This window comes from Lampris incognitus, chromosome 11 (genome assembly GCF_029633865.1).
Source record: "Lampris incognitus isolate fLamInc1 chromosome 11, fLamInc1.hap2, whole genome shotgun sequence".
Lineage (NCBI taxonomy): Eukaryota > Metazoa > Chordata > Actinopteri > Lampriformes > Lampridae > Lampris > Lampris incognitus.
This window is the reverse complement of record NC_079221.1, coordinates 25,545,886-25,570,330: the sequence shown is the minus strand read 5'-3', so window position 1 is coordinate 25,570,330 and position 24,445 is coordinate 25,545,886. Positions and strand designations below refer to the sequence as shown.

The 24,445-nt window shown below is 42.7% G+C and overlaps 1 protein-coding gene across 2 annotated transcripts in view; it reads left to right on the top strand.

Moving 5' to 3' along the window:
- The window catches only part of rrp1 (ribosomal RNA processing 1), a 31,485-nt gene extending 15,501 nt beyond the window's left edge, over positions 1-15,984 (top strand). Inside the window, exons 9-16 of one of the 2 annotated variants that reach the window (XM_056289500.1) lie at positions 1,235-1,347; positions 2,607-2,704; positions 2,941-2,960; positions 3,120-3,266; positions 7,992-9,295; positions 9,487-9,654; positions 13,354-13,414; positions 15,607-15,984. In XM_056289500.1, coding sequence (XP_056145475.1) covers positions 1,235-1,347; positions 2,607-2,704; positions 2,941-2,960; positions 3,120-3,266; positions 7,992-9,295; positions 9,487-9,654; positions 13,354-13,414; positions 15,607-15,809 — 2,114 coding nt within the window. In that variant the 3' untranslated portion in view covers positions 15,810-15,984. The remainder of the gene's footprint in view (positions 1-1,234; positions 1,348-2,606; positions 2,705-2,940; positions 2,961-3,119; positions 3,267-7,991; positions 9,296-9,486; positions 9,655-13,353; positions 13,415-15,606) is intronic. The other variant, XM_056289501.1, reaches the window with a different exon arrangement.
- Positions 15,985-24,445: the final 8,461 nt, after the last annotated feature.

Here is a 24,445-nt window from a genome sequence, read left to right as displayed (position 1 = left end):
TCAATCAAAATTTATGGGCAAAGCAACAAAAAAAGTCAGTTAACCCAGCCATCATGTTTCTCATACTGGGCAAAAGATTTATGCCCCTTTTCCACTGCATGGTATCGGCTCGACTCAACTCACAGAATGTCATTTTCCATTATCATAACAGTACCCCCTCAGTGTAGCTGGTCTGCATCGATTTTAGTACCCGCTCCAGTTTTTTTTTTTTTTTTGGAACCTCGACAAAGGTGGTACCGGAAAAGTGGTAACAGTTACCAAAATGCCGGTACTTTCCAGTAATGGAAAACGAAAAAGTCGAGTCGAGTTGAGCCGGTACCATGTCATGGAAAAGGGGCATTACCAAACTAATCGTGGGAGCTGATCAACACGTCATGGGTGGGTGACGACATGATGCTGTTGGCTTGTTGAAAATGGGAAGATCACAGTACAGTAAGACATGACTTATTTTCTGCTAAGAAATAGTAGCAAACCATGCTTTCTATAAATTTAAAATGACTTTTTTTCCACATCCACAAGCATAATTTCCTTGCTACGTCTTTGCCAATTTACTTTGCACATGGCTATAGCTAATGCTACACAACTTCCTGCCCTCACAAGTGTGGAAGTTCACAGATCGTTGGTATGCACTGCTGTATTAACTGCAAAAAGTAGTTTCAAAGCAGGTCCAATTTTGCTCATATTCAAACATATTCTAAGTAAATATTAAATAAATGAAGATAAACATGACTGTACTGTGAGGTTCTTGATTTTTTTTTTTTTTTTTTTTTTTTAATAGGGAATACATCATGGTTTTTGAAAGCTTAACTGATTGGCCAATTGGGCTGTTTAAGCCCAGTGAAATTATTCAACAGAGCAGTATGTTTCTCAATACTCAAACAATTGGTGACTTTTTTTCTGGATGATACTTACAGGATGCCTGCCAATGTTTTATTGAGGTCTGGGTTAAAAAGAAAGAACCCATCTTGTAATTATTATTGATGGTGGATGGTGAAACCCATTTCATGACCACTTTATAATTTCATATCCTCATTGTTAAAATAAGTGTTTTTATCCTTCCATTCTGAAAAGGTCAACATTTTGGATGGTGGAAGGTTTTTTTCACCATCGCAGCAGTCTTCAATTGCAGACACGACAGTGTGCTATGAATAGCCCTAAATTGTTTTAGATTGCCTCTTCGTTGCCTGTCTTTACTCAGGGAAATCAACAAAGTGCTATGTTTCTTTCACTTGAGGTATTAAAACAAACAAGGAAGATGGTGATGATTGTGATGAAGAGCTTCTTCACTTGGAGGAGGACTCTGATGCAGAGTTGCTGGATGATGGGGAAATTGGACCAGTGCTACAGGTGACTTAACTCCTAGGCCTCTTCTTATTTCCAGTAACGCATAGATTTTCAGTGAAGTTGTCTCCAGTGAGATTCAGCAGCAAGCTTGTTACAGTGGGCAGTTTTCCAGTAAAATGGCAAGACCAGTTTTTATCCATTATTTTGTAATAACAGATTATTGCTCCAGCACAGACATTTACCAAAAAGGTTTTATTAATTAACATGCACAACAATGCTGATGACTAATCAGTGAGAGTGTCAAAGAATTGATGTCACTGGCCAGTTTTGTGATTGTAGTTGCTGGCTAAAAATTATTTTAAACTTTTTTTTTAAAATTTATTTCTGATTTTTCCCTTTTTTCTCCCAATTTAGTGGCCAATTGATCCCTATTTTAATTCAAACACCCACCCTCGTATTGCATGCGTTCGCCAACTGCATCTCTCCGGCTGGCAGTCTCGAAGGAAAGCGCCTCCCCACTTTCGTGACAAGGCGAATCCAAGCCGAACCACTGTTTTTCCGACACACACAGAGACGCATTCACATGACGAACACAAGCCGACTCCGCCCCCCTCCCGAAGACAGCGTTGCCAATGATTGCTGCTTCCTCAAGTCCGGCCATAGTCGGATCTGACGAGACCGGGGCGCGAACCCCAGTCCCCAGTGGGCAACTGCATCGACACCAAGCCGATGCTTAGACCGCTACGCCACCGCGGACGACAAATTATTTTAAACTTTTAAGTCAGTTACAGTCTCATGTTGGGGAAGTCATGCTGCATGATGGCACAGATTTTACCCCCCAAATGAAATGCCACTTGTTGGAGGGTCCAAAAGTGTGGATGTGTCAATTTGTAAATGGCTGAGGAAATTGGTTACAAATGATGGCAACGCATCACATTTTACAACCATTTACCCCCCGCTTGTGGTGAAAGGCAGTAATGGAATAATCTTCCCCAATCCATTAGATTTGCTGAATCTTTGGACTGTTTTAAGTGGCTTCTATAAACCCATCTTTGTAGGCAAGCCTTTTTATAGAGCCCCATCCCTGCCTTCTGTTTTGGTTCATTTTTAGCTTGGTCTGTTACTCCCTGTGCCATGTTTTATATTTATTCAATTTATTTTTTGTATTTACTCATATTTTTCTGATTTAGTGTAAAGCACTTTGATATAAATCTTTACTTACTTACAAGCCGTCTCTGTTAGGTCTCCCATGACAGACAGATGGATGCAGTGATACAGTGTGATTAATTCATGATTTTATTTGTTGTTTATGTGTGTGGTAGTTTGACTATGCTGCCCTGGCAAGCAGGCTGTTTGAGCTAGCCAGTCGAAGCAACACGCCCAGCCACAACCGACAGAGGCTGTACAAAATCGTCAAAGTGTAAGTTCAGGCACTGAGATCTCCCTTATTACACACACATTCTTGCATACAGATACAACACACAGATTTCTTCACATGCATACATTCCCTCACACACAGGCTCATGCACAATTACCCATCAGTGTACACACTGACTCAGACATTAAAAATAGGCGTCGTTATGTGATTGTCAAACCCTGACTGATATGTCTTCCTCTTCTCTCTCTCTCTGACTATTATTTCTCGGCTGACGTCAGACTGCGTGACCTCAGTGAAGGTAAGTGTCCATGCTGCGCTTCATCGCAGCTGGTATTGATATCCAGAAAAAATGCAATTAAATTTTTTTTTCACCTTGGCCTTTGCAGCTCCCTGTGTTCCTTTCGCTCCTGTCTCTCCGTACTTCTTGGTTCCTTATTCTTTCTCTGCCCTACCCCAGGAATCTTTCCTCAAGATGAGTACCCAGAGGAGGTCTCCACAGATGAGGATGATGATATGTTTGGCAGCAGGAAGAGGATGAAAAGGGGAAGAGGCCCCGGGCCGGAGGATACGGAGGAGGGGCACCCTGCAGTCAAGAAGAAGAAAGGTAGCCCAGATGACCAGGCACCACTGTTGCCTATAAAAGAGCTGAGTTTACTTTATAGGTTCATCAATGAAATATAATTGATCCTTTTTCAGACATTTTACAGATTAGGTATTTGAACGAACACTCATTCAAGGTGACTCTGAGTGCAATTGTAGAGCAAGCATAAAACTTCCAGCATTAACTGTAGAAGAGCCAGAGCCAAAGTACCCTGACTGGAATAATTTGGTGCTGAGAAAAAAAAAAGGCAAAAGGGCTTTTTTTTTTCCTCAATGAAGACTACAGTAGGTGCAGGAGGAAGATTAGGAGATACAATGTCAGTTAGTGTATGGGGGGTGATGTGAGTTACCTCCTGTTTGTCCTGATTGCTCAATCAAACAAACATTATACCATGTAAGTTGAAGCTTGATTTTAGTGTCCCAAGTTCATGTTCAACACAGGACCTTTGTTGCATGTCTCCTCATTGATCCAGTGCAGGGGTCAGCAACCTTTTGGATGTCCTGTGCCGCTTTTCAAGGTTTAAAAAAAATTACAGACCTGAGTGCCAATTCATTTTCATAATGAGCATTTATCTATTTATTTACTTGTTCTGCTGGTCTCCCCATCTAGATTCCACATGCCAAGAGATCTGTGCTCTATACACACACACACACACACTTGTGCAAATGTATGAAAATTACTAAGGCACAAAAGAAAATTGTTTCAATCTTACCGATTTAGTGCGACCCTTGTTTGTCTCAATATCTGGTAACCACTGCTAGACGTAAAACGTCATTTACATCCACACTCTCATCAAGAGCTACGCTGAATACCAACACACCTTTCAGTGCAAGAGAATTCTGGTGCCTTATGTTTTCAGCCTTGTCTGTTATGCGTCTCTCTGCAGTTCTCGCAAAATGGGCATTTCTTTGATCCTGTTGATGATCGATTCTGTTTGGTAACCCATCAAATATGACATCCGAACTGCTGAGGAAAGCCTCCTTTATATACTCTCCATCAGAGAATCTACTACTACTTTCGGCTGCTCCCGTTAGGGGTCGCCACAGCGGATCATCCGTTTCCATTTCTTCCTGTCTTCTGCGTCTTCCTCTGTCACACCAGCCACCTGCATGTCTTCCCTCACCACATCCATAAACCTCCTCTTTGGCCTTCCTCTTCTCCGCTTCCCTGGCAGCTCCATATTCAGCATCCTTCTCCCAATATACTCAGCATCTCTCCTCCACACATGTCCAAGCCATCTCAATCTTGCCTCTCTTGCTTTGTCTCCAAACCGTCCAACCTGAGCGGTCCCTCTAATATAATCGTTCCTAATCCTGTCCTTCTTCGTTACTCCCAGTGAAAATCTTAGCATCTTCAACTCTGCCACCTCCAGCTCCGCCTCCTGTCTTTTCGTCAGTGCCACTGTCTCCAAACCATATAACATAGCTGGTCTCACAACCATCTTGTAAACTTTCCCTTTAACTCTTGCTGATACCCTTCTGTCGCAAATCACTCCTGACACACTTCTCCACCCACTCCAACCTGCCTGCACTCTCTTTTTCACCTCTCTACTGCACTCCCCGTTACTTTGGACAGTTGACCCCAAGTATTTAAACACAAATGCCTTTGTCACCTCCACTCCTTGCATCCTGACCATTCCACTGTCCTCTCTCTCATTCACGCATAGGCATTCCGTCTTGCTCCTACTGACTTTCATTCCTCTTCTCTCCAGTGCATACCTCCACCTCTCCAGGCTCTCCTCAACCTGCACCCTACTCTCGCTACAGATCACAATGTCATCCGCGAACATCATCGTCCATGGAGACTCCTGCCTGATCTTGTCCGTCAACCTGTCCATCACCATTGCAAACAAGAAAGGGCTAAGAGCCGATCCTTGATGTAATCCCACCTCCACCTTGAACCCATCTGTCATTCCAACCGCACACCTCACCATTGTCACACTTCCCTCATACGTATCCTGCACCACTCCCACATACTTCTCTGCAACTCCTGACTTCCTCATACAATACCACACCTCCTCTCTCGGCACTCTGTCATAAGCTTTCTCTAAATCTACAAAGACACAATGCAACTCTTTCTGGCCTTCTCTATACTTCTCAATCAACATTCTCAAAGCAAACATCGCATCTGTGGTGCTCTTTCGTGGCATGAAACCATACTGCTGCTCGCTGATCGTCACCTCTCCTCTTAACCTAGCTTCTATTACTCTGTCCCAAATCTTCATGCTGTGGCTGATTAACTTTATACCTCTGTAGTTGTTACAGTTCTGCACATCGCCCTTGTTCTTGAAAATCGGTACCAGTATGCTTCTTCTCCACTCCTCAGGCATCCTCTCACTTTCCAGGATTGTGTTAAACAATCTAGTTAAAAACTCCACTGCCATCTCTCCTAAACATCTCCATGCCTCCACAGGTATGTCATCAGGACCAACTGCCTTTACACTCTTCATCCTCTTCATAGCTGCCCTCCCTTCCTCCTTGCTAATCCGCTGAACTTCCTGATTCACTATCCCTACATCATCCAACCTTCTCTCTCTCTCATTTTCTTCATTCATCAGCCCCTCAAAGTATTCCTTCCACCTTCTTAGCACACTCTCCTCGCTTGTCAGCACATTTCCATCTCTATCCTTGATCGCCCTAACTTGCTGCACATCCTTTGCTGCTTGGTCCCTCTGTCTAGCCAATCGGTACAAGTCCTTTTCTCCTTCCTTAGTGTCTAATCTGTCATACAACTCACCATACGCCTTTTCCTTTGCCTTTGCCACCTCTCTCTTTGCTTTACGCTGCACCTCCTTGTACTCCTGTCTACTTTCTTCATCTCTCTTACTATCCCACTTCTTCTTTGCCAACCTTTTCCTCTGTATAATTTGCTGTACTTCCTCATTCCACCACCAAGTGTCCTTGTCTTCCTTCCTCTGTCCTGATGACACACCAAGTACCTTCCTAGCTGTCTCCCTCACTATTTCTGCAGTGGTTTTCCAGCCATCTGGCAACTCTTCACTACCACCCAGTGCCTGTCTTAACTCCTGCCTGAACTCCACACAACAGTCTTCCTTCTTCAACTTCCACCATTTGATCTTCGGCTGTGTCTTCACTCGCTTCCTCTTCTTGGTCTCTAAAGTCATCCTACAGACCACCATCCGATGCTGCCTAGCTACGTTCTCCCCTGTCACCACCTTGCAGTCTCCAATCCCTTTTAGATGGCGCCTTCTACATAAGATATAGTCCACCTGTGTGCACTTTCCTCCACTCTTGTACGTCACCCTGTGTTCCTCCCTCTTCTTGAAATATGTATTCACCACAGCCATTTCCATCCTTTTCGCAAAATCGACCACCATCTGTCCTTCCACATTTCTCTTCTTGACTCCATACCTTCCCATCACCTCCTCATCACCTCTGTTCCCTTCACCAACATGTCCATTGAAGTCCGCTCCAATCACCACTCTCTCCTCCTTGGGTACCCTCTCCACCATGTCGTCCAACTCACTCCAGAATTCACTCTCCATCAGAGAATGACTTCTCATATTAAGCAATACACTGTATGACTTTGTAACTGCCCTCTGTGGCTTGGTTTTGGGTGATACATCGGGTTGTAAACACGTTGCTTTGCTTTCCATTCTGGACCACTGCCCTCTTGATTGATTCAGCTTTATCAGCCTCATGTTTGAAGTTTTTCTCGTGCCTTGTTCAAAATTACGTTTTACACTTTTGATACACATTTTCGCAGCAGAGTGTGCACGCAGCTCAGTCTTTTCATGAAATAAATCCGAATTCGTTTGTCCAAAACTGCCAAAATAGGCAAATATTAGACAACTTTTTTTTTTTTTTGCTTCTGCCATCTCTAGTTGTTCTTGACATGAAGCAAAAAAGAAAGCTAGCTAGCTATCCTACGTTTTCACTACCGCTGTAATGCTGTGCTCATTGGCAGATCAGAGGGAGGGGGGGGGTTATGATAGAAGAAGTCAATTGTGTGCACTCTTGCTGTCAAAAACGACAGTGTACTTTGAGACTATTTAATTATTTCAGTATTATTTTAAATCGAATTGTTCATTTAGTTCACCATTTGGCTATATTATATATTAAAATGTTTTTTTATGAAAAAAGTATGTTAAAAATATATTTTATTGAGTTGTCCCATGTGCCCATGTTTAATGGCCTAAATTGCCACCTTGGGCACGTGTGCCATAGGTTGCCAACCTCTGCTCCAGAGACTCCAACCTATATTTTCTGACTATCTGCACTATCTTTTTCTAAAAGCAGAAATCACCAAAAACTGTTACTTTGATAAAATCTTTGAAGTAAGGATGGGTTTTCATCCCCTAACAGAATTTGGATGAGGCTTTGTATGAGGTCTATAAGTCACAGCTCCTACCAATATTCAATAAAACTCATGTTTAATCGATATTTAGATGGGGATTTATTAAATTGTGTTCTTCCAAAAAAATATTGTTAAAGTTTTGCACTAAATAAGAGGTTAATCCTTGCTAGCACAGTAATATTTACATTTGAAGTTCAAGAGCAACAGGTGAGCATTCTTCCAAGTATAGACCAATGGCTTTCAGCTTAACTGTTGATCAGAACTAAGTCACCAGGACCAGTTTTTGTTTTGAAAATCTCATTTTTGTTTGACCATAGCTGTTATTTATTACTTCCAAGCATTAATGATTGATTAAAATACCCCATAAAGTGAAAAAATAATTGGTTTCTATTACTCTTCTCCACCCCCCAGGTAAGAAAAAGAAGTCCACACCTGACACACAAAACAAGGACATGACAAAGGATTCCAGTGAACCAGGAGACTTGGCAACCAATGTCGAGAAGAAAAAGAAGAAGAAGAAGAAAAAGAAGAAGAAGAAGCAGGTAGGGGAGGGGAAAGAAGATGGTGAGGAAAAGGAACAGACCCCTGTTGTTGTTTTATCAGTTGAAAGAGAAAGACAAAGTGCAATGAACAACACAGAAAATGCATCAGAATCCACTATAGCAGAGACTGAATGTTCCCGTCCAGCCACCGCTGCCAAGGATGAATGTGAGGTGGCAAAGATGGAAAGCTCTACCTCATCTGCAGACGTCATGGAGGATAAATCAGCAATGGTATATCCTTTGGAGGTAAAGAGCCAGTCGTCAGTCACATCCACGGAGCAAGCCAGCCAACCAGTGTGTGAGACCTCTGTGGGCATTGTCAAGGACCAATCTGACAACTTGTCAAAAAAGAAAAAGAGGAAGAAGTCTGAGGTCAGCTCGGAGGTACCTGACCCCTTAGTGATGATCACAGAGCCAGCAGAGATACACGATACTACAGCTAAAGATGCCACACCCTTCCTACCCAAGAAGACTTTGCTGCCAGAGACCACTCCTACCACTACTACTATAACGCAAACAAAGAAGAAGAAAAAGAAACAGGGTTCCAATGCAGAAATTGAAGCAGAGGGGGAAAGCATGGTGGCTGAAATCCATTCAGTTGTTGGAGAGGCATCAACAGAAGATACCACAGCGACACCACATAAGAAGATGACCAAGAAGGGAAAACAAGAAGTGAATATGGTTAAGGAAAACGAAACGACACATACAACACAGGAGGATATGACACTTGCACAGCTAGCTGCAGATACTAGTGCTGTTACTCCATCCAAAAAGAACAAGAAGAAGAAGAAGACAGCGTCAGTGGTGGTGGAGCCAGTAGAGGTGGAAGCCGCAGTCACAGAACCGCCTCAGAAAATGACTGTAGCTGTTGCACCATCAGGAGTCACCATGGAAACCCTAGTCAAGAAAATTAAAAAGAAGCAAAAGCCAGCAGCTGACCAAGAGTGTGAGGTTGAAGGTCATGTCCAGTCTGAGGTGACAGATGGTGCGAATGTGGAGCCCCTAGGTGAGGATGCTCGTCCAGAAAGAGGAATACTTCCTCCCACGGGGAAAAAGGGCAAGAAGAAGAGGAAGATACCCATTGTGTTTGAGTTTGAGGAAGATGAGCTTGAGGCAAAAATGAATGGCCTAGCTGAGGAAGAGACGGTAGCCAAGAGGGCCCACCTGAGCGATGTGAGTATTTGTTTTTACATTGTTGACATTTGACAAGACCATAACCTTAAATAACCACCTATCCATTAAATGTTTTAAAAAGAAAAATAATTTCTCAATTTATCATCCCAGGTTCATCATTCAGATTCAAATAGTCATCTGGTAGATGGGTTGTGTATGTTGGATTACTGTAGCTTGTTTTACCTCTTCAGGATGTGGCGAAGCCATGCACCCCTCTAAAGTCTAAAAAGTCGCAGAAGACGACGACCAAAGCAGGATCGGGGTCTGAATTCATCACCTTCCAGAGCAACGCCTCTATTCCAGTGCCACTTTTCTACAAGACCAAGGGAAGCCCCAGCACACCTCTCTCTGGCAAAAAGGTGCAGAATCTGACATTGCAGTGAGATGGAGTCAAAAGTCACATATTGGGGTACTGAGTGGAAATTGGAGCATAATTTAACATGTTAAAAGTATGCTGACAGATTATATTCAGAAAGCACTTGAAGAATTTAATTTTTTCAAATATTGAAACTTGAAATATTGAAAAGGGAAGAATAGAATAAGCAAAGAAAATTAAGATGGGAGAAAAAAATCACTCATGCTTTTGGACAGATGGCTTAATTTTAAGAGCTGTGCAATATCTTGAATGCACAAATTTTAAGCATCGGTGATCCCAGTTGGGTTGACTCCAATTTCTGTACAAATGGTCTTGGTTGTATTTATATGCATGGAAAACGGGATTTTGCATCTGGTAATTGATGCACAGTAATAAAATGCACAACCAGGTTTCCCACACTTAGAAGAAATCATTCTGCAGGACACTTTCTATGGCCTTTGCTTGGATATACATGACAGCTGTTGCTCACTGAAGGTCACATTATTCATATTCATATTAACTATCAGTGGAAGCCTCAACAGTGTCTGTAACTTTTGGCACCCTCCCCCCCCAATTTCAGGTACTGGTGTGATATCTCAGCCGTTGAACATATGAATAAAAATGCTATCCCAGCTACAAACTAAGTTAAAAATTAGAGATGCACTGATTGCAATTTTCTTCGCCAATTTGCGATTTTTTTTAAGTCTGACGTGCAAATTTCTATTTTTCCCCTAATGACTATAATTGACAGCATACACAAACATTTTGTAACTTTTCTTAAATGGAAATTTCGATTGCATGTTCATGATAAAACATTGACTATTAAATAACTTTTACATTTTCTCCAAAACTGCACCAGATTACAGGACCTTCTCTCACTCTTTACTCAAACAAATTTCAAAATAAACTACAAGAGTGTACTCGGTAGCGTGCAGATCCCCACCATGCATATCTCCCCTTCTTCAGTGCTGAGAGTTGATGAAAAACCACCTCTTTTTTCACCTACTGGGAGAAGGGAAATTACAGAGACACTGCCTGCATAACTCCCGTTCTTCGGTGCTCAGACCTAAGGCAAAAAACCAGCTGAGGAGTTAGCACTCAATTTCGGTATGAAACAGGTTTTTCAAATGTTTTGAATCACTGCAACCATGACAGGTCCTTGATGATACAGTCATAACTGCACAAAAAATTAGGCTGACAGGCCCAGTAGTATGGGAGATTAGCAGCAGACAGATACACGGACACCTGGAGAGAAAAACCAGTGTTTTTCCTGCCATTATAAGACTTGTACGTGGCACCCAAGTTGACTGAATGGAAAATGGGGGGGGGGGGGTTAATTTGCAGCGCTCAAGCTAAAACTCTACCTAAGAAAAATGTTTTGCTCGTCAGTCTGTGGATGTGCAGCCCCCTGGGTGGACCCTTGCACGAACGTGACAAAGTCTAATATTAAGTTGCACTTTCCAAAAAGAAAAGGTTTGCTATGTGACCATTTTGGTCTAACCCTAACCCTGTCTTTATTTTCATAAGCAAGACTGTCATGGGGGGGCGCTTTGATGGCTTAACGGAATAAACCGCCGTTCTTGCAATCCGCTCGTCAGGTGGCTGGGAGGTTCGTATCCCAGACTTGCCGTAACCAGTCACGCCAGAGCGTCCACGGGGTAAGGCATTCATTAGGCCATCCTTCCCCGAGCCATAGTGGCTGTAGATCAGTGTATTGTTCGGGGACTCGTCGTTCTCCAGCGACCCCTCTGGCCCATCCGGGCGCCTGCAGCCAAGCAACCGAAAGCATTCTCCCTATGTCTCCTTCGCGGCCTGAAGGTAATGCAATCCATGCAATGCTTCAGCGTGTAAAATAGCGAGAGCAGCCAACACGAGTTTGAAGGAAGCTGGTGTTACAACTATCTCCTTCCTGTGGAAACATGAGCCAGGGGAGTTATTCGACAAGAGTTTCGGCCATATGCCATTGGGTTAATCGGGTGGGATAAGGAGAAAAACTAGAAATACATTTTTTTTAAAAGACTGTCACGGTGGGTGCAAGGCCCTGTACGAACTTGGCGTGCGAAGCCCTGCTCATTGACATGCATGCACATGAATCATGGTCACACGCACGTAGCTGTTTTAGTTCTACTGCACGCATAATCTCGGTGCAATATATTTTTAACAAGTACAATAATACAGCATCGTCCTGCACATAGTCTCAGCTATGACTTTTTGCTATTGTAGTCTTTCAAAGAAAAAGGTATGCACTGGAGAGAAGAGGAATGAAAGTCAGTAGGAGCAAGACGGAATACCTATGTGTGAATGAGAGGGAGGACAGTGGAATGGTGAGGATGCAAGGAGTGGAGGTGACGAAGGCATGAGTTTAATTACTTTGGGTCAACTGTCCAAAGTAATGGGGAGTGCAGAACAGAGGTGAAGAAGAGACTGCAGGCAGGGTGGAGTGGGTGGAGAAGAGAGTCAGGTGTGATTTGCAACAGAAGGGTACCAGCAAGAGTTAAAGGGAAAGTTTACAAGATGGTTGTGAGACCAGCTATGTTATATGGTTTGGAGATGGTGGCACTGATGAAAAGACAGGAGGTGGAGCTGGAGGTGGCAGAGCTGAAAATGCTAAGATTAAGATGGTTTGGACATGTGTGAAGGAGAGATGCTGGGTATATTGAGAGAAGGATGCTGAATATGGAACTGCCAGGACGTCCCAGTAATTTCTTTTCTAAGACTGATCGGTGGCTTCCTCTTTTTTGTCCCTTAATTCATTTCTTTACGTCATGAATTGAAGGTTTATTGTATTATCAAGATATATTTGAAAGCTGAATACACTAGAATTTGTGTTGGTTATCTGGATCCAGGGTAAAAGCTGAATAGGCAGGGCATCCAGGTAGCATGGCAGTCTATTCCGTTGTCTACCAACATGGGGATCGCTGGATCGAATCCCTGTTACCTCCGGCTTAGTCAGGCGTCCTACAGACACAATTGGCTGTGTCTGCAGGTGGGAAGCCAGACATGGGTGTGTGTCATTGTAGCTGCACTAGTGCCTCCTCTAGTCGGTCAGGGTGCCTGTTCAGGGGGGAGGGGCAACTGGGGGGAATAGCGTTATCCTCCCACGCGCTACGTCTCCCTGGAGAAACTCCTCACTGTCAGGTGAAAAGAAGCTGTTGGCGACTCCACATGTATCGGAGGAGGCATTTGGTAGTCTGCAGCCATCCTGGGATCGGCAGAGGGGGTGGAGCAGCGACCAGGACAGCTCAGAAGAATAGGGAAATTGGCCGGATGTAATTGGGGAGAAAAGGAGGGGGGGCTGAATAGGCAAGGAAAGTAGCAGTACATAAACCACTTGTTAATGTGATTTTTACAAATATACATATTGCATTTTTTGCAGCACTACAGCTTCTTTACTTTATTTTTCAACATGTAAAAAGTGTTTCACTATAGCCAGATGTGTTAGATAAAGCTAATTCAAATTCTATCTGATATGGAATTATATCTGACCGACATACAGCCTGATGTTTAGCTGGCAGAGTGTTCACAGCACCAGATACCATGTTTAGGAAGCACTAGAAGAAACTTAAAGCCTCCTTCCATCTGCAGATTGTGTTAGCCAATATTGCGACTATTTGTTGATTAACTGTCTTGCTCTTTGAAACATAATGATGCTTGTTGTGCCCTGTCCTGTATGTAGCTGATATTCTTGCTTTGATTTTCACAGAAGACTGCCAAATCAGAGTTGAAGAAGGTGACTTTTGGCCTCAAAAATAATAAAACGGCAGGTAAGAAAAATGGTGTGATTACTGGACCAGTTATAATAATAATAATATTGTGGTGATACACATTTGAGGGTAGATTCACCAGGGGCTGCTGCTCCTTTAAGGCAGACATTTTAGAGTGCTAATGTAGGCACTGCTTGGGGTTTCCGGGGAGCCATGTTTGCAGCAGCCTAGCGGTTAGCTAGTTGCCACGAGAGATTGTGCTGTATCGGTGTTGTTTTGTGTGGCGAGTAAACGGAATTGACTCGACTCGATCTCTCCGTCTCCTCATTCCTGCACTCCCACAATATAAACATTTTATTTAAAGGCGCCTTTCGTGACATTCAAGGTCACCTTACATCAAATACAATAAAACAAAGCAGTAAAAAAACAAGACCGCAGGGAACGAGATGGGGTGTAAGTCTAAAGGAGGTCTGTGAGATAAGCAGGGGGATAGATTATGAAGAGCTTTGAATGTTAATAATACAATTTTAAAATTAACCCGCTGTAACGCAGGAAGCCAGTGTCATTGAATCAGCAGGGGAGCGACATGGTCAGAGGACTTTGAACATGTAATAATTTGTGCTGCAGAATTTTGGATAAGTTGAAGTCAGTGAATGAGTTTGTTTGGGCTGCCTGCCAGGATCACACTGCAGTAGTCAGTGCGTGATGTGACCAAAGCATTGACTAAGAATTCTGTGGAGGGTTGTGTTAAAACAGGGCGTAGTCTGGAGCTGTTTCGCAGATGGAAAAAGGCAACCCTGGAGACATTGTTTATATGACTGGAAAAGGAAAGGGTACTATCTAGGATAACACCAAGGCTCTTAGCCTGGGGGGGTAATGAGGCCGATGGCCACGGGAAAACAAGTGAAACACCACAGAATGTAAACCTGGAGTCTGCTAAACTCCATAGTAATCCGGAGAAAAATAAAATGGCCATAGATGGTGTAAATATATCGTAGAGACCCAGTGTGCATGGAGTTAGTTGCACTGCTGCTTGCGTAACCTCCCTGGCAACTGCTGCAGCTGAGCCTGGTTAGGAGGCGCAGAGTGACCGGGAGGAAGCCCTTGGTGATGACAAGTGACAGGACAGGACAAGTGAAGAACCATATTTACAGTCTTCCATCGCTTTGTCCAGGTTATTGTTACAATTTGATTGAATTGATGCTTGGATAATAAAAATTTAAATCAGCAGACAGTGCACATGGGTAAAGGTTTCAGGGAACAGGGTCGGTGCCGCCAGGCGTGACAGGGTGTATATCACCAGACACCTTAATACCAGATTAGTCAGGAGCAACATATCTCCAGTTGGTTTTACAGATCAGCACTTAGTCAGTGTTGTTTTATTTATTTTACCAACAAAAAATATAAATCTTTCTGGCGTTTTAATGTGAAATGAGTACAGGATAGGTCTTTTTGTAAAAAATAAATAAATAAAATTTTAATTATTTTGGATAATTTGTAGAGGAAAAAAGCAGTTTGACTCTTTTAAGTCAATTAATACATTAAAGGAGTTGCCATATCAATTTGCAGTCCTACACCTGTTTGTGTGTGAAGCCTACATATACTGCAATTCAAATAAATTGCTTTGGAATAAATTCAGTGTATTTTTGTATATTTTTGGCTCTTTTAATAAGAAGGGCTGTGTGGTTTATTACAGCCTCATGTAACCTTACACAAGAACAACAACAACAACAATAATAATAATAATATTCAAGAACACAGAGCTCTGGTATCGGTTGGTATCAGTATTGCCAGATATCCAGATTCAAGAATCAGATCCGAACTGAAAAAAAGTGGATCAGTGCATCTCTAATTACCAGATGTAGCGTTTTAAGGGTCGTTAAAACCATTTATAGAATTGGTTAAGTAATTCATCTGGTGTTTTTTTCTTTCCCCTCTCAGCGCTGTCCTAAAGCTATACCCTTAGCAGGGTTAAGTGTGTAGTGGCGTGGTGGTTTAGTGACTTCCTCAATAGTGTACCATTAGTAACTGTTGAGGAAGGAAAGCAAATGACACATTCCTTGGATAGAAACCAGTGACCCTCCAGCCGCAAGGTCATTAACCTGTTGTTTTTTCCCTGCAATCTGTCTTAGCAAGATGGAGCCAAAACACAAGGAGTTCATGACCTTTGCCTTGAAAATTCAAGGAGTATCTGAGCATACAGGATGTCTTTGTCCTCTAAATTTTGTTTTATCCATTTTGTTACAATGCAGAGTTCAAGAAGACCGATCGCAGCCTGCTGCTCAGCCCAGAGGGGTCATTGCGAGTGCCCTTTGACCCTGAGCAGAAACCCAAGTTTGGGGTCTTGAAATCTCCAGTCACCAGCATCAAAAAGACTCCAAAGGCAAATGGCAAAACCACCACCACCACAAAGAGCACCCTGAAAAGACGAATGACTGCGGCAGACTTCTTCTAATGTGCCCCAGTGACAGACTGGCTGTGGATGTTATCCTCCTGTTTTGGTCCCAACATGGAAAAAACTCTTGTCGCCTATTTAGAGGATATACAGATGATTTTTTTAAATGTTTATATAATTTCATTATTGTTGTTTTTGCCACTTTGAGTGAGCTGATGTTTTTAATAAAACTCACTCGCTTCATTTTGTTGTACTGAATCATCTGTGTGTGTGTGTGTGTGTGTGTGTGTGTGTGTGTGTGTGTGTGTGTGTGCGTGCGTGCGCGCGCACACTCACACAAAAGCACAAATGTCCACTTGTGTATTCATTTGTGATATTAGATACTAGTGTAAAGCGAATGTCTGTTTACAAAGGAAAATACTGCTGATCTTGAGTGGATTCGTGTTCTGTCTAAAGCCAGCACAACTGACAGAGCTCCACAGTCAGGGCATTCACCTTCAGCTGTCCTTGATGGCAGTCCCCCCTTGCTTGTCAATTTTCTCTTGCGTGTTTAGTCTGTCTCAAGCCTTAGAAATCATACTTTATCCTTCATCCTTTAATTCATCTACACCAGCTGAAGTAGATTTTTTAACGGGTGAAGCTGACCATGGATCGTAGCTTTCACCCGGATTCCATTGGTCATTCTTTGTCTAGGAAAGAGCCAGTACCCCTGATTTCTTACAGGATAAAATAATTTGTCAATCTCACAGCAGATCACGCATTGAGCATATTGTGCAATCATGTAGGGTCACCTGGGGTCCGTTACGGATGGAAAAGGAAAGGCTTCAGGATCTTCCAAATGGACAGGAATAGACTGTTAAGAAAGCGTAGCTTATATTCTGGTAAGAACATTGTCTCCCTAACTGCAGGGTCACCTAGCTGTCCATCATGTCAAGGGACAGATAGTTTATTGTCCTCAGGGGAAATTGTTTTTCACAATTGCTTCAAGTACCACAGTAATACATAAAAATCAACAGATATCTAACCCTGTCACCATCTTACAATGCTGATTGCAACTATTCCCCAATCCTCTGTTAATAGTGCACATGGCCATTATAACTTGTTAATGGTCACGCCAATTTGCACATGAAACCAATCGGTTTTATATGCAACTGTGCTGTTTATAAGGGTGGGGATGCCTGCAGTCAGCTGAGACTGAAGTGGTCACTTGGATGAGTGATGAAAAGTATCTTGTCAATAAACGTTGTGTCCAGATGAACTGGTTCAACTTTCTATGATCTAACCCATTGTCGGACATTACACTGTACTCAGTAATGCACATGAACTAACGAACATAACGGTAAATCAGACAGTACAGACATGGGGTTGTGTTGGTTATTGCTGAGGGCGTCTGTTGAGTGTATGGATAACAGAGGGGACTGAGTGACCACTGACTGAGTGACCACTATCTCATAACAGAAGGAAGGAAGATGAAGTGGGTGCTCCAGGTTGTGCAAATATTTGTATTTCATGTGTTAAAGTTATGAGGGTAAGATCAGATAAAACAGGAGTAGGAACACCAATTAAGTTGGGTGTTGTGTGTGACCTTTAGAAATGTGTTTCTATTGATATCACTTGTTTAGCATACTTGAGTTGTCCACATCATGCTCGGTCTCGTGTGGGAAATGGGGGTGGAGGGGGTCAACAGTTGGTGTACAGAATAGATCTAAATACAGCTAGGCAGTTGCTTTTTTCCTCAGCTCTGTGACATACCTACATTTACCGATGAACAGAAGTAATTTTGACCGACATTATACTCAATTTTCTATTGGAGAGTATTTAACACTGACTGGAGAGCAAAATTGGCCTTTCAAGTGAGACAGAAATCACCTGTGTTATCTCTAGTAAGTGGTAAACTAAAACTTGGATAACTGCTGACAGATTTGCAGACAAGGCAAGTGATCTCCCTGATGAAGAGTTCCTAGCACTTCAAGATCTAAGTAGTCACTTGTCAACATGAAATACGAATCTGTCTGGAAGGTTTGCAGCAGGATGATAAAAGATGGTGCCACATCAAACTACTGTTTCTTGAGCCGTGTCAGAACCTGTCAGTTGTGTCAGACACAGAACTGAATGCCTTCTGTGGTACAAGTTCTGAAATGCAAAATGTGAAGGGGTTTAATTTTGAATTGTTTGAAGTGTTTCCTCAAGAGGCAAGCAAGACGACCTCCAGTTTAGTCCCAACCCTTCTATATGGAGTTTGCATGTTCTCACTGCTTGCATGGGTTTCCCTCCACAATCCCAAGACATGGATTGGAGACTATATAGTCCATCGGTTTTAAGATAGTGTGAGTAATTGTGTAGGTCCTCTAACGAAGTGGAGGTCTGTCCATGGCATCTCCTCCCCTACTGTTTTCTAGGATAGACTCCTGCCTACATGGAACTCCAACCCCCTGCGACACTAAATTGGATCGATCTGGTTAACAAGAATCAATGAATTAATAAAATTCATGAATCGGCGCTCATAGTCTGGACACTCTGTTCTACATCACCCTTGGAGGACCTGATAACCGGGCCTGTCACCACCAGCCACCCAGGATGATCTTCAGAAATCAGAAATACTTTCTTCATCTCCAAGGGGAAATTGGGTATTTGATTGACTCCGTCACAAATGTGGCAGCTAGCCCACCTGGTCCTTTCAACCGTCAAACCAACATTTTGAGAGGACTAGTTAAATCCTAAGTGGAGACCTCTGGACTCAAGCATATGGACTTGCATATGTAAATGATGTATTTCTGGGGATATGTAAGTCTACAAGTGGACAAAGGCTTGAGATGGTTAAAAAAGAAAGAAAGAATGAAATAATATGGTCTTTGTGCAGTGGTGCCAGCAGAAAATTTTGAACTGGGTGGTCAAAGAGGGGCCAGGATAAGGAGACGCATTATGCGTTTGGTCGTGTGTTTGTGTCTGTCTGTCTGTCTGTCTGTCTGTCTGTCCGCGGCTAATCTCACATACTAATGGACCTATCTGCCTAATTTTTTTTGCACATAGTTATGACTGTATGATCAAGAACCTCTCGTTATGGTGATTCAACACTGAAAAATTTTTGTTCTTGCTAACGACACTCCCTCTCTCCATTCAATCCTAGCTCGCTCGACCAACGCTGCCCGGTCTAAATCAAACGTGCACATGTGCGACTCACATCTACAGTTGACTCAGATCGGGCAGCGATATCATCAAAAGCTATTAAAAGAATGTTGGTCATCTAAAAAATGTGAAAGTTATATAGGAACAACTTCCTCTAGGTTACAGTAAAAACAGGGAGTGTTGCAGTCTCGTCGCTGCCCGATCTGAGTCGTGTGAGTTGTGCATGCGCAAATGTATGCGTTAGTGATGATTTATTTCAAACTTGTAAATAAGCAGGATATAACACTTGGAGTATCTGTGTATCCATTGCCAATATGAAGGGATCAACAAATCCACACATCAAACTCAGTAAACAAATCTCCATATCTACTACTACTACTTTCGGCTGCTCCCGTTAGGGGTCGCCACAGCGGATCATCCGTTTCCATTTCTTCCTGTCTTCTGCGTCTTCCTCTGTCACACCAGCCACCTGCATGTCTTCCCTCACTAAATCCATAAACCTCCTCTTTGGCCTTCCTCTTCTCCTCTTCCCTGGCAGCTCCATATTCAGCATCCTTCTCCCAATATACTCAGCATCTCTCCTCCACACATGTCCAAGCCATCTCAATCTTGCCTCTCTTGCTTTGTCTCCAAACCGTCCAACCTGAGCGGTCCCTCTAATATAATCGTTCCTAATCCTGTCCTTCTTCGTTACTCCCAGTGAAAATCTTAGCTCAACTCTGCCACCTCCAGCTCTGCCTCCTGTCTTTTCGTCAGTGCCGCTGTCTCCAAACCATATAACATAGCTGGTCTCACAACCATCTTGTAAACTTTCCCTTTAACTCTTGCTGGTACCCTTCTGTCGCAAATCACTCCTGATACACTTCTCCACCCACTCCACCCTGCCTGCACTCTCTTTTTCACCTCTCTACTGCACTCCCCGTTACTTTGGACAGTTGACCCCAAGTATTTAAACTCAAATGCCTTTGTCACCTCCACTCCTTGCATCCTGACCATTCCACTGTCCTCTCTCTCATTCACGCATATGTATTCCGTCTTGCTCCTACTGACTTTTATTCCTCTTCTCTCCAGTGCATACCTCCACCTCTCCAAGCTCTCCTCAACCTGCACCCTACTCTCGCTACAGATCACAATGTCATCCGCGAACATCATCGTCCATGGAGACTCCTGCCTGATCTTGTCCGTCAACCTGTCCATCACCATTGCAAACAAGAAAGGGCTCAGAGCCGATCCTTGATGTAATCCCACCTCCACCTTGAACCCATCTGTCATTCCAACCGCACACCTCACCATTGTCACACTTCCCTCATACGTATCCTGCACCACTCCTACATACTTCTCTGCAACTCCTGACTTCCTCATACAATACCACACCTCCTCTCTCGGCACTCTGTCATAAGCTTTCTCTAAATCTACAAAGACACAATGCAACTCTTTCTGGCCTTCTCCATACTTCTCAATCAACATTCTCAAAGCAAACATCGCATCTGTGGTGCTCTTTCGTGGCATGAAACCATACTGCTGCTCGCTGATCATCACCTCTCCTCTTAACCTAGCTTCTATTACTCTTTCCCAAATCTTCATGCTGTGGCTGATCAACTTTATACCTCTGTAGTTGTTACAGTTCTGCACATCGCCCTTGTTCTTGAAAATCGGTACCAGTATGCTTCTTCTCCACTCCTCAGGCATCCTCTCACTTTCCAGGATTGTGTTAAACAATCTAGTTAAAAACTCCACTGCCATCTCTCCTAAACATCTCCATGCCTCCACAGGTATGTCATCAGGACCAACTGCCTTTACACTCTTCAACCTCTTCATAGCTGCCCTCACTTCCTCCTTGTTAATCCACTGAACTTCCTGATTCACTATCCCTACATCATCCAACCTTCTCTCTCTCTCATTTTCTTCATTCATCAGCCCCTCAAAGTATTCCTTCCACCTTCTTAGCACACTCTCCTCGCTTGTCAGCACATTTCCATCTCTATCCTTGATCGCCCTAACTTGCTGCACATCCTTTGCAGCTTGGTCCCTCTGTCTAGCCAATCGGTACAAGTCCTTTTCTCCTTCCTTAGTGTCTAACCTGTCATACAACTCACCATACGCCTTTCCCTTTGCCTTTGCCACCTCTCTCTTTGCTTTACGCTGCACCTCCTTGTACTCCTGTCTACTTTCTTCATCTCTCTTACTATCCCACTTCTTCTTTGCCAACCTTTTCCTCTGTATAATTTGCTGTACTTCCTCATTCCACCACCAAGTGTCCTTGTCTTCCTTCCTCTGTCCTGATGACACACCAAGTACCTTCCTAGCTGTCTCCCTCACTATTTCTGCAGTGGTTGTCCAGCCATCCGGCAACTCTTCACTACCACCCAGTGCCTGTCTTAACTCCTGCCTGAACTCCACACAACAGTCTTCTTTCTTCAACTTCCACCATTTGATCTTCGGCTGTGTCTTCACTCGCTTCCTCTTCTTGGTCTCCAAAGTCATCCTACAGACCACCATCCGATGCTGCCTAGCTACGTTCTCCCCTGTCACCACCTTGCAGTCTCCAATCCCTTTTAGATGGCGCCTTCTACATAAGATATAGTCCACCTGTGTGCACTTTCCTCCACTGTTGTACATCACCCTGTGTTCCTCCCTCTTCTTGAAATATGTATTCACCACAGCCATTTCCATCCTTTTCGCAAAATCGACCACCATCTGTCCTTCCACATTTCTCTTCTTGACTCCATACCGTGGCGGCAGCAAGGGCACTCCAGATATCCCCCTCCCCAGCAACGCCCTCCAGCTCCTCCTGGGGGATCCCAAGACATTCCCAGGCTAGACTGGACATTCATATATATATATATATATGGTGATATTCCACTCCTCATTAGTAGAGCACTTACAACACCATTGACGGTTTTGGAAAAAAAACGCTGTGTGTGTGTGTGTGTGTGTGTGCATATACTATATATAGATATATAGATATATATATAGATAGACAGATAGACAGATAGATAGATAGATAGATAGATAGATAGATAGATAGATAGATAGATAGATATACATAGTTATAGATATATAGATATAGATGTGTGTGTGTTTGTTTGTGTGTGTGTGTGTGTGTGTGTGTGTGTGTGTGTGTGTGTGTGTGTGTGTGTGTGTGTGTGTGTGTGTGTGTGTGTGTGTGTGTAACAACCCAAATATTTAATTAGGAATGTTTGGAGATAAGTAAAACTTAACGGTTAACACAACTCTTCATCGTCCCTTTATCTCTTGATAATTAGTCCTTTGTACTACTTCTTGAACTGCGTAACGTTTGTACTTTGTTTGAGTTCCATGCTCAGACTGTTCCACAATTTTACCCCACAGATTGAAATGCCCATGCTCTTCACAGTTGTTCGAACACAATTTCTTGAAGTTTGCTTTCCCTCTCAAATTATATTCCCCCTCTCTATCTGAGAATATTTTTTGTATATTACTCTGTAATAGATTGTTTCTTGCTTCGAACAATATTTGTGCTGTGTTAAATTCTACTAAATCCCTTAACGTCAAGGCACTTGAATTTAAAAATAGCCTGTTGGTGTGTTCACGATATCCTACATTATTAACTATCCTTATGGCTCTTTTTTGTAGTATACATTATGGTTGTAGGTTGGTTTTGTAAGGGTTACCCCATACCTCCACACAGTAGATCAGATATGGTAAAGTAATTGAACAATACAGAGTGTGCAATGATTTATGATCCAGAATGTGACTTGCTTTTCTCATGACTGCAATAATTCTTGCCAGCTTTGCTCGCACATACTATGTTATGTGAGGTTTCCAGCAGATTTTGTGGTCTAGTATCACACCTAGGAATTTATTTTCATATACTCTTTGTAGTTGGATATTGTCTATCACTACTTTTACTTTGTTTTGTCCAGATTTAAGGAAATTTTGTTTTTGTCAAACCACCATTTTAGTTTTTCCATTTCTATTGTGGTCACCTCCAAAAGCTGCTGTAAATTCCTACCAGAATGGTCAGTATGTCTCTGACATACTGATGATTACCACTTGTCTGTGAGTTTGTGTATGGTCTGGGTAGATTGTAAAAATTAATTGCCCTTCTGGGATAAATAAAGTTGTCTGAGTAAAAGAACAAAATATATTTGTGTCATCAGCAAATAAAACAAATTTCAACATTTTTGATATCTTGCAAATATCATTTAAGCACAGAATGAACAGTTTTGGACCTAAAACCGACCCCTGGGGTACACCACAAATAACATCCATGCATGATGATTTATGTTCACCTATCACTACAAAGTGCTGCCTGTTACTTAAATAGCTTCTTAGCCAATTCTGAACCACCCCTCTGATACCATACCTTTCCAATTTGTTAATTAATTCAATGTGATCAATAGCGTCAAAGGCTTTTTTTTTAGATCTATAAATATTCCCACAGCAAGCTTTTTTAGGTCTATGCAAGCCCGCATACTGAAAAAGTAGAACAGGATTCAAGCAACTTGGACTTCAAACTGCAAAATTTTCGTCAAGCTAAACAGATCAACACCAGAGGCAGCAAAAGTACACATCATTTGGGGTATCAGTGAATTGGACAAGTACGATGCATGAACCCACGGATAATAACACAACAAAGGAGAACAACATAAAAAGGTAATGGACAAACTCAATAAATAACTAACTGAAAGTGCTGAAAACTTTCATGACAAGTTTGGACATTAACAGTCACTCATCTGCTGATTGCAAAAACTGGACTTGAAAACCTTCAAATATACGGATCATAAATCACAAGACACAGAAAATGACATTGACCCTGAAAATAACTTTTACAACAATACTCACAGTGATTGTGAATACTATACAGATGATCGGTTTAAAAGAAATTCAAATATGGCTGGAACAATATCAATAACTCACTTCAATAGCAGGAGTCTTAATTCAAATATTTCAAAAATCAAACACTGTTTAAGACAACTGGACAAAAGATTCACAGCACTAGCAATATCTGAAACTTGGCTTACTCAGGGACAAACATATATGGTCGAGATCAAGGGATATGAAAGCTGTTTCATTAACAGAACTCAATCAAAGGGTGGGGGGTTGCATTATACATGCTATTATAATGCTATTTGTATGCTAAATCTGGATTTCTTCAGATAGCGCTGGATGAAGCATCATCCTTTCTCACGACCTTCAATACACCGATTGGAAGGTACAGATGGCTGAGACTCCCATTTGGACTAAAATGGGCACCGGAAATTTTCCAACGTATCATGGACGAAATGCTCGAGGGCATCGGAGGAACCGTCAGTGTGATAGATGATATTCTTATAGCAGCCCTCACAGTGGAGGAGCACGATGCAATCCTGACCAAAATAGAGGAAGCTGGGCTGATGTTGCACCCGGAGAAATGCAAGCTACTGAGGAGAGAGGTCACGTTCCTGGGCCACAGGGTCAGCAGAGATGGTCTGGTGACAACGGAGGACAAGGTTTGAGCGGTCCGATACTGGCCGACACCCAAAAACATGCAACAGCTGCGGGCGTTCCTGAGCTTGACGTCCTACTACCGCCGGTTCGTCCGGGGT